This window comes from Thermobia domestica, chromosome 1, assembly GCF_964235325.1.
Source record: "Thermobia domestica chromosome 1, izTheDome1.hap1.1, whole genome shotgun sequence".
NCBI classification, from domain to species: Eukaryota; Metazoa; Arthropoda; class Insecta; order Zygentoma; family Lepismatidae; genus Thermobia; species Thermobia domestica.
This window is the reverse complement of record NC_137454.1, coordinates 239,772,306-239,783,931: the sequence shown is the minus strand read 5'-3', so window position 1 is coordinate 239,783,931 and position 11,626 is coordinate 239,772,306. Positions and strand designations below refer to the sequence as shown.

Genomic DNA, 11,626 nt, shown 5'->3' with positions numbered 1-11,626 from the left:
ATTCGGCAGTATCTCCATCAACTTGGGAAGCACTACAAGTTGAGTCGATGGGTCTCACATGATTTGACTCCGGGCCAGAAGGCAATGCGAGGAGTCACCTGTGTTTCTTTGCTGTCTCGTCAAAGAAAGGAACCATTTCTGGACAGTGTGTTGACATATGATGAGAAATTGGTCCTGTACGAAGCTCCACGGCGCCGTAATTATTAGTTAGCATTCCATGAACCGGTTCGAAAACCAGCCGAAACCAGCACTGCACTAGAAGAAGGTCCTCTTGTGTGTTTGGTGGATTGCTCGCAGCATCGTGCATGGAGAACATCTACCAGCTGGTCAGAGCATCAATGCAACTGTGTACTGTCAACAGTTGAGCGGTGTTCAAGAAAAACTGAAAACTCTGGAGCCAGCACTTCTGAATCGCAAAGAGGTCCTCCTGTTACAGGACAACGCTAACGTAAGCCCCACGTGGCTAGGATGACCCGAGACACCATTCTATGCCTTGGATGGGAAACACTATTGCATCCACCACCACACTCTCTGGATATTGTACCGTGTAATTATCACCTGCTCCATTCCTTGGACAATCACCTTAGAGGACGCCAGTTCAAATTCCTAGTAGAGGTGTAAAATATACTTGCTCCCTTCTTCGTGTCACGGCCCACCAAGTTCTACCGCGATGAAATCCATGGCCTTCCAGTACATTGGCAGAAGGTCATCGATGCTGATGGGGACTATTTTTGATCTTCCAGGTACGTCTTAGGTGGCATATCGATGTTTAAATAGGGTGGATGAAAAAGCAACAGAACTTTCTTGGTTACCTTTATATATTAAAGAAATCCGACTGAACAATTCTCACTGATACAGATAGCATCTTGACTAGATGGAAAGATTTCTTTGACGATTTACTTTACACGCAGTCAATAACTAACGTTCAAAGAGAAAGTGAAATCCACAGCAGAATCGTATATTCCAAAGCCTAACAGAAGAAGAAATTGCTATAAAGAAATTAAAGGAACACAAATGTCCAAATCTAGAAGAAATTCCAGCTAAGTTAGTTTTAGCTGGAGGGAGAAAATTGTGGAACAAGATACACAAACCCATTCTCCTTATCTGGAACAAGGAAGAATTGTTACAGGAGTGGAAAGAATCAATCAATTGTTCCAATTCACAAGAAAGGCGATACAACTGATTTTAATAAATAATTACCGAAACATTTCTCTTCTGTCAACATCCTATGAAATCCTGTCAAATTTTATTAGCAAGATTGACCCCGTATGTTAATTGATTGATTTTAGAAAAGCCTACGACTCAGTTAGCAGAAAAACATTGTACAACATTCTTACAGATTTTGGAATGGCGAGAGCTCATGTAGTTCGGATTCCACGTTAATCAGTAGGCCTCGTCTCATATAGCCTCGCAGCTGAAAGGGACGTTCAACTCAAAATCAACTCAACTCAACTCAGAATTTGGAATACGAATAAAGCTAGTTAGATTAATTAAGATTTGTTTAAACGAATCCCAAAGTAAAGTCCGAGTAGGAAAATTCTTGTCCACGAGCTTCCTCGTCGAGGATAGCCTGAAATAAGGAGATGCGTTATCACCATTATTATTCAACTTTGTTCTGGAGGACGCTATAAGGAAAATTGAAGATAACAACCAGGGCCTAGAGCTGGATGGAATTCACCAAGTTATGGCGTATGTTGATTATGTAAATCTGATAGAGGATGATAAGTGAACAATAGAAAGAAATGCAGAGGCCTTAATAAACTCTTGCAGAAACATGGGTTTGGAAGTAATGCAGAGAAAACTAAATACGTGGAAGTTTGCTGGGATAGTAATACTGCAAATTATTACGGATGCGTTATAATATCAAATAATAGTTTCGACAAAATAGATACTTTCAAATATCTAGGATCAACATTAACAGACAAAACAAAATCTACGAATAAATTAAATGTCGACTGAAAGCAGGAAATTCGTATTGTTATTCAGTTCAAAATCTTTTGTCGTCGCAAATTCTGTGAAGGAATTTGAAGCTTAAAATATATCAAACGATAATTCACAAGGCCTGCTGCTCTGTATGGTTGGAAAACATGGTCGCTTACTTTGAAGGAAGAACGGCAGACTGAAAGTATTTAAAAATAAAATCCTGAGACACAAGAGGAACGGGAATGAAGAATGGTGGAAACATCTTAACAAGAAACTGCATATTTTTAACCCTTTACCAAACATTGTTAGTGTCATAAAGTCTAGGAAACTTAGGTGGCAGGTTATGTAGACAAAATGGAAGAAAGTGGGAACGCTTTCAAAGTTTTAACTGGAAATCCAGTCGGAAAACGGCCATTCGGAAGATCTAGGGAGAAATATCAAGATGAATCTCGCAGAAATAGGAATACCAAGTAGAAACTGGATTCAATTAGCTAAGAACAGAAACCACTGGAGAACTTTTGTGAACGCGGAATTGAACCTCCGAGTTTCACAGGCCATAGAGTTAGTTAGTAGGACTTGTATTACGACAAAGTTGAATGGGCTTATTTTCTGGTTAGATCTTATTGTCAGGAAAACACGGCATTTATGTGTATTTCAGTCGAATTCTCAAATCTTCTTAGTACGTAAATGGATTTTACTTTTCTGAAACGATGCCCCTCCGCATTGACATTGCCATATTTCTGCACCTGTTCTTAAAAGTTGCTAGGATTAAAACTAATCTTTATGCTTTCCTATTGTCGTTTCTAATATACATAATAGTATAAATAACAATAGGACTTCGTATAAGTTTTCATAATGAAACTGCAAATACGGTACGTTTCATAGAAACGTGAGTAACTGTTCGGCAAAGCTTACTATCGTTTCCTGTAGATCACAATGCTGTTAACTCACTGCACTATATTTTCCACTGTTTATTCAGACGGAGCTAACTTGCTTTGTTTGAGCAGTATAAAGCGCTTGTCTTTCATTAAGTAGAGATGGCAGAGTAGGGTCACGCTGTTGAACGCATTTGTTTTCCACTTTTCCTTCTAATAAAAGGGACAAAAAGAAAGAATAGAGAACCATGCCAGTTGCCATGGTTACAATTTTTATGAGGAGATTATATTACGGTGAGCCATTAAAAGGAATCGAAGTCAACGTTGAGATGCCTATTAATATTAAGTTCATTTTAAACAGAAATGTTCCCGTCACATTTCGCAAAGAAGAATTTCTGGATCTCAGATAGTTTACATTACTTTCAGAGAACAAACAACCCCTGTGTTGAAGAAGGAATAATGTAGAATTTGTAACAAAGTTATAACAGGTGTAAATAATGATCTTTGATTTCTTCTAATATTTTTTGTCGTTTTGTAATGGCGAAGCTTGGATTCATATAGAGAACAATGAATTAGTTTTGCACTCCTTTGAAAAAAAAAAAGCAAAAAGAACTAACTTTTAAGAAAGGAATCTTCCAACTGAATTAGCACTTTGAAGTTCTTTACTAGTTGAACCTGGGCTGTCTACACAGCATATTATTCTAATATAAGCATCAATCTCTTTCCCACTTTCTCTCTTAATCCTTATCCAAGTACGTCTTACCCCTGTATTGCGACTCTACGTGCCTTTGAAGTTACCAGCGTACAATTGGTTTTGCCTTTCAGATTAAAGCCAATCGCCTGCAATGTCTGTCAACTCACTATACCTAAGTCTTCTTCTGGTTGTCTACCACAACGATTTCAAGTGTAGCAACGCCCTAGCGATAATTTTGATCTTATGGGCTCAAAGCAATTGCTAAAACTTTGAATACAAAAATAGAGGTATTTTTTTCTTTTCTTGACAATTTCAATGAGAACTGGCAACACTAAATTTTGAATCGACCAAAAAAACAGCATTTTTCAAGCACTTATGGTTTCCGAGATCTCATTGTCGAAAGAAGTTGGCCACAAATATATAAACGTTTCATTTTAATACTTTATATAGATATCAGAATAATATACAAGATATTCAGTCAACTCAAACAGCAAAACTTCTTGCTGTAATAAATGCGTTTAAATTTTATTAATATTCTGTTTGTTTATTTGTAGTTTGTGTAATGATATACCCTTTCAACTGATTAAAAAAATCTTTAATACCCCACAATTATGCTTATAGAATAAAGGAGACTGATAATTAACTCCTTGCGTTCCAGTGAGATCCAGGTGTATGTCATAAAATATTCTGTTGCAACATACCAGTGACATCCATGGAGATGTCATGAAAACGTATCCTTTTTTTAAGAGTCGTATTAATCCTGGAGATGATGAAATTTTTTAGGAGTTGCAAGGCACAAGTTAGTTCTATTGTTTCTTCTTAGGTGACAGCACCTTACTGACAGAAAAGGAAAAAATGTTTTGTACCAGTAGATGGCTGGCCTAAGGAAGCATTCAATTACGACACACATGAGTTTGTTTCGGCAATAAACAATTTGCAGTTTCGAGATCGGAAAAAGAGAAAATATTTTTTTTAAAAAAAAGTTTTTGATCTGTGGTCAGTGTTGCCAACCTGAAGCAGCATAACATCCCTTCAGAATATCAAAATTTTCCTTTTTTCAGCCCAAATGTTCCACAATGCATTTTTTTTTAAAAAAAATCAGTAATGTGAATTCTCTCCTCGCGCGTGCATAACAATTGTGCCCTATATAACGGTCAAGACAAGCTTTTAACAGTAAATGAAAACCTGGTATTATAGCACGCATATGGAAAAATAACACCTGGAACGCAAGGGGTTAATAAAAGTGAATGATTATGGAAGGATGAGAAAACACCCAAATATTATTTTGTCCACTACAAATTCACATGACCTGGGATCAAACCAGAAACCCCCACACCATCACACGTAAACGCTCTACCACTGAGCCACAGTGCCCCATTATTTTACTAATGTAAATCATCAACTATTATGGAATATGTAAGTCAGAAGATATAAGAAATAAATATCATATAACGGGAGTAGTTTACTTTTCTCTGCCACTACACTGACACCAATTGTGCACCATCGTTTTTTTTTTTTTTTTTTTTTTTTTTTTTAAGCAAGCAAACCAAGAAGAATAGGAAGAATTAGGACAACGAATTGAAACGTTCTAGGTGTCAACAGATAAATCTCTTCATGACTTATACCGCAAATTACTCTGATAAATTTGAATTACTCTCAATTTCACTGCGGTAAATTATATTCCAAAGTTATATCGAATCTTCTGGTTTGCCATATTTTTTTCGTATTTCTTTCAAATTAAGGCATTTTAGGCAACGCCAACTATTAGACAACATGGCGCGAAGGATGCACATTAAACTATTTTAAATCCCTCAACTGAACTGAATAACATCCCAGACCCTTTTACTTACGATGTTGTCCTGTTCAACTGAAATTATTTTGCGTTAAAAAGAGAATTTTGAGTTGGACTTGGACTGTAACATTGTGCAAGTAAATAGCTCTTGGAACATAGATGCCAACTAAGAACAGAAAACTAACTGAAAATATATATATAAAAAAAATGTGCTTGGGATTTTTTTAATTCAGGACCTCAATTGTGTAATATTAGGTGTCGATAAAAGTATATGTATGAAATGTATTGATGGATCCTTCGAAATGTGATATTATATAAGAATGTTGAGAATTAGATAGGTGGACAAGATGTCAAATGAAAGATTATTGGAAATTGTAGGTGAAAAATGGAGTACATTGAAGACCATGTCGAAAAGAAGAGATAGAATGATGAGACACATTATGAGACATGGATTAACCATGCTATTGGCACAAGGAAAAACACCCAGAAAAAGGGGAAGATTGAAATATATAGACCAAGTAATACAAGATATAGGATAAGAAAACCTACAGGGAAGTGAAAGTCTGGCTTAGAATAGAGAAGATTGCAAATTTGTGTCACATCAATTGGATTGGAAGATTGCTGACTCTAGAAGAAAGACGAGAGCTGTAGTAATATCAAATATGCACAGAGGGTCTGTCCAGCAAGTAATGATACTGGTTTTGGTAAAAGGAATTTATTGATCCGGTCGCAACATATTGTTAAAATTCTTCAACATAGTCTCCTTGGGCGTCAATACATTGCTGCCAACGCGATTCCCACGCTACCAAGGCTTCCTGGAAGTCAGCTTCCGTAACTTAATTTCAAAGACTGTGATAGCCCGTTGTATGGGGAGAACATAGTCGAAACCGTGCCCTTTCAGGCTTCTCTTGAGGTTTGGAAACAGAAAACAGTCTGGGAAGCTCACATCGGGGCTATGCGGTGGCTGCGACAAGGTTACAACCGATATGCCAGCCAGATAAGCGGTCACAACGAAAACGGTGTGGGTTGGAGCGTTATCGTGGTGGAGTTTTCAGCAATCGCCGATCGTTTCCGTTTGACGGCTCTGTGCAGGCGCGCAAGGACTTCTTTGTACAAAACGGCGTTAACAGTTCGTCTCGGAGTGACAAAATCTCAAAAAACAGCTTTTACGCCACATATGATCCTCACTGCTTCAGAACTCGGCGACTACTACCCGATGCGTTGTTTAGCTTAAATCCCCCTCCGGGGAGCCCACTGATGGCGACTTCTTCAGCGCCGCGCGGCGGCCAGTCTCGTTACTTTACGAACAAACCCCGTACATTCATATTAGAGTAACAAGGCTACATACCTGGTTAGCTATAAAATTGTTTTGCAATTTTAAAGTAAACACTATCTTTATTAAAAGGAATGAGTATTTCTTCCTCCATTATGCTTTCTTCATTATTTCTTTTTAAGTAAGTTTTATGCTCAAAAGTTAATACGAATGAGATTTTTAAAAATTATCTAATGCTAATTTCGGAAAGAGTACTAACTACCAATTGTATCATAATAGTATGCCTTGAAATAGATGTGATTGGAAACGCGCACACACACACACACACACACACACACACACACACAAAGAAATTTTTCTCAGGGATGCCCATTCTATGGTTGCTTTGTTCATGTGTGTGAAAATAGAAGACACTGTTTATATAGTAGAATACTCACAACAAACAAAAAAAAACTCATTCACTACTGATATTATTTTTTGTTTTCTTCAAGACTTTTGTTGTTGTTGTTGCTGTTGTTTTCTATTTTCTCTTAGAGAATATAAAATTCGTCGTAGCAATTATGTTCATTTATGTCAAAGTGAAGATGTATAAGAGTTTTCTGAGATCTGGTACACTTTAAGAATAGTTGTAGCAAGGATGAATAGTACTATTATACCTAGGTATTATAAAGGCAACCAAGAAAGTTCTGTCGTTTTTTCACCCACCACCTTCCACCTTCGAACATCGATGTGTCACCTAAGACGTACACGAGTAATTAAAAATAGTCACCATCAGTATTGATGATCTCCTGCCAATGTTCTGGACAGCCACGGATTCAATCTTTTCAGCGTGGCTTCCTTTACACTGCTGAGGACCACCATCCACAGTTTCTGGAATTCAAAATAAAACCTCTTGCAATTTGGCTTTTTCGCGATTTTGGACAGCCCTAGCTCTGAAACTATGTACTTTTCGCCATAGGTTCATATAAACCTTTTCTCTTATTTTGATGTGAGGAATCGGCTCTTACAGTTTGTCGGTATAATTCATTAACACCCTGTATATATATCCTCCCTATATATATTATCAGTGGCTACGATCTCCAGTACTCTTTCTCTTTATTGTGCAACCTTGATTAAAAATGTTGAGACATAAATTAAACGACTTTCATATAAGTATTTAGTCACTAACTGGCTTAAATGATCCATTTTTTGTCACCCTCCTAAACTTTTAATGACGCACTTTTTGCGTCATGGCCACGGGTCCCGTCCTCCAAAAGTTTACTTGGGACCCTGCACTTGTATTAAAATTCTCATTGATTTTTTTGCAGATATCTGACAACGAAACATACATACATGAATGGTTTCCTCTCAAAGTTATATAGAAATAGGTACACTGGTTATGGTCCCTTTCTAACCTTGCGAATACTTGTGTTTTGCTTATAAACCAACACAAAACGCCAAAAGTATATATTTTTCCTTGTTTAAAGGAAAATTTAGGACGAAAAAGGGAAATTATTTTCCGAGTTTATGGCAACACTGAAACAATCTTTTATTAGATTACTCAAAAACGTCAAATTTGTTTCCCAAAGGGTGATTCTGTCATATTCATTCTGAAATATTCCAAATGGTCTAATATTTAAAACTATATCGTATTTGTCACTCTTATCAATCCCACCAGAGATAACATTATTTTATCTAATCACTTTTTATCTCTAGGACAAGAGAGCAGGTAAGGTACGAAACGTTTATATGTATTGAGGCAAATGGAAACATCTAACTCTGGATGTATTCCAAGTTATAAAACAGTTAAAAATGAAGTGAATCATATCATTCAGAGTGTTTCTTCTTCTCTTTGTTTCAGGAACTATAGGCCTCAACGCACATTGTATTTTCAAGGGGAAAATATGGTGGAGGTAAGTTCATCAAGTACTTCTTTTATATTAATTATAACACATGTTCACGTAAAAGTTTATGTACAGGAAATCCGTAATAAGTCTATACAACATGTATTGGTGGAGATAGAACTACGTCGGCATTCCAGAATCCAGAGCAAGCTTTTTTTTAAAAATTTACTTTCAGATAAGTATCAACGAAACTAAGTACAGTAGAGCGTCGATTATCCGAACGTCGGTCAACCGAACGACCGCTTAACCGAACTGTGTACTCGCTCGCACCTGTTACTCTCCCACCCTACCGTCCATCATCCCCCTCACTCCCAAACCAAGTTTCCCACAGTAGTCGCCGTACTGAGCCACCGCTGGCGGAACATTGCTTCTAATGGGGCCTTCATAAGGCGCTGCTGACCGGCCAAGCCGCCAGTCGCTGTGTTTCAACAATCAGCACACTTCTGTCGGTTTGACACTGGCTGTAGAAGTACAGTCCAGTACAGTGCAGTACAGTACAGTACAGTTCGATTATCCGAACAAACCAGTTTTCCGAACACCCATGTCCCCCAATTACTTCGGATAATCGACGCTCTACTGTATGTCATTTTTAAAAACACCCACTATAGAGGTACGCCTTCTTTGTAGTCAGTGCTTTATATGGAGACTCAAATTCAATTCCGGCGGAAGCTCATTGGTTCGGATCCCACGTTAAGCGGTAGGTGCACGTCTCATGTAGCCTCGCAGCTGAAAAGGACACTAACTACTCCTACTTACCTCCCTAAGTGCTTTATAGATATTAGTAGAATTTAAAGGATCCCTTACATTTTCTGCATAGTCTAGTGTTGAATACCTGATAATAAGATGTTGTACATTGAGTTGAGTTGATTGTGAGTTTAACGTCCCGATCAGCAGCGAGGTTATATGAGACGTGGACCTACTCATTAACGTGTAATCCGAACCACATGAACTCCCGCCGGGAATCGAACCCGGGTCATGCTGGACGTATTTCAACATAAATTCAATTAATCCTGTAGTAGTGTACAGTTTGTTCTATATTGTGTTGAATAACTCAGATAACAAAAGCACGACTTCTCGAAATTACAATTCAAAATAAAATAAATAAATGCCTTATTAGCCTGACAATAATTGGCGCCCTAAAATTTGAAGAAAAGGGGGGAATGTGATACCTGAATATAAGGGCGAGAAGAAAAAAAAGTACTGATAATCTTTTACCAGCAAATTCCGGAAAAATGTGTATAACTATGTACACTCATGTCCAAAATTATTGTCGCATGTCTATAAATATATTGTTTTAGGAATATAATAATAAAGCCTGCTATAACGATGATTAAATTATTGGATATGGATGAATAAATTTAAAAATAATAAATAAAAAAGAAAAATATTTAGTCTAGTCAGAAAAATAAACACACTGCTGAACAAGACTGCACTTATTTAATATAAAAATACATTTACACGTGTTTTTAACGAAATCGCCCGGTATTTCTTATAATGTTTGTATGTGTATAATCGGCAAAGACGTGTATGTGGCAAATTTCATGTCAAAAGAGCAGTAAATAAGAACAATAAAACGAAAATAAAACTTTCTTCTCCATTGAGCAAGATTTTGGTTTATTCATTCTAATTTTCGTATTTATAATTCTTTCCCTATGAAATTTACCACAAATATACATTTCCCGATTATACACATAGTATCAGTATTAAAAGTATCCTGAAAAATCTTTATCAAATTATATTCTTACAAGAAGACAGTTATAGATATGCGACAATCATTTTGAACATGAGTGGACGTGAGAAATCGAATTCAAATTTTCTACGTGCCCTCATAAATAAGAGCACTTACTAAAGGGCGAAAATAAAAAAAAAAATTAAAAAAAAAACTACTGCAACGTTTCTCGAAAACGGCTGTAACGTTTTTGTTGAACAATCTTATACTGCGATATGTCATTTCTCTGGGGAAAAAATCCACAAGAGATTGTTTATTCTTGGGGGTGAGAATTTTTAGATGATTGTAATCAAACAGACTCAGGCGATTTTATTCATATTTCATAAATAAATATTAACATGACAATATGACAAGTCATTTGTCCTGAAAAATTTGCAAGGAGTAGTTTAATCTTGGGGAATGAGCTTTTTTTCTTTTACGATTTCCTAAAAACTAACTAAGGCAGTTTTATTTTTCATATTAATAAGTAAATATTTCATTAATAATTCTACAATAAGGATAAGTCATTTCCCATGAAAACTCCAAAGGGTGTAGTTTACGCTTGAGAGTGAATTTCTTTTCGGACGGGTTTCTGAAAAATCGAAAATGAAATGAAATGAAATGAAATCTTTAAGTTTAACGTTCCACTGTTATGCCGGTTAGGCTAAAGGAGACGGTGATAATGAGAAATGATTGAAATGGTGGAATGAAGAAAGTGGGAGGAAATGGGAGAACCCCGAGAAAACCCACGAGCACGGTGTTTGTCCACCACAAAGTCTACACGGCGCGAGCTGGAATCGAACCAGGGACCCCAATCTGAAAAATCGACTTAGGTGATTTTCTTCATATTTCGCATATAAAATATTTCATTAATAACCTCATAATATTGCATGAAAAAGATCTCATGAAATATCTACAAGTTTATTCTTGGGACTGATAAGTTATGTTTTTGTTTGTTTTCCATTTTCCTCAAATACGACTCGTGCGATTTTATTGATATTTCTCAAACAAATACTGTATTTCATTCAGAAGTCATTTGTCGTTACAAAATCTACAAGGGGTAGTTTACTTTTGAGGTGAGTATTCTTCGGACCCGTGGCTAAGCGGCTAGCGTACGCGTCTTTGGCGTGGGAGACCCGGGTTCGATTCCCGGCGGGAGCTTATGTGTTTCGGATTCTATGTTAATCAGTAGGTCCACGTCTCATATAACCTCGCTGCTGTACGGGACGTTAAACTCAAAACCAACTCAAAATTTTCCGAAGACGGCTTGCAATTTTGTTCGTATTTTACAAATAAGTATTTTAGTAATAATTACAGCATAATGTGATTTAGTTCAAGAAATTGGTGCGAGCAAGGTTATGGTGGCCCCGTACCTTTCATTTTATTTTTTTAAAAATCCAATAATCCGTAAAAAAAACACTAAAGAAACAACATTAACAAAATTGAAGAAAATAGTGATTCTCAAAGTGGGGTGCGCA

At 36.8% G+C, this 11,626-nt stretch overlaps 1 protein-coding gene across 4 annotated transcripts in view; it reads left to right on the top strand.

Annotated features, from left to right (window-relative positions):
* Positions 1 to 11,626, top strand: part of LOC145694740 (uncharacterized) — a 104,471-nt gene that overhangs the window by 10,356 nt on the left and 82,489 nt on the right. For all 4 annotated transcript variants that reach the window (XM_081771339.1, XM_081771357.1, XM_081771328.1 and 1 more), the window contains exon 2: positions 8,398 to 8,449. In XM_081771339.1, the coding sequence (XP_081627465.1) occupies positions 8,398 to 8,449 (52 nt within the window). The remainder of the gene's footprint in view (positions 1 to 8,397; positions 8,450 to 11,626) is intronic.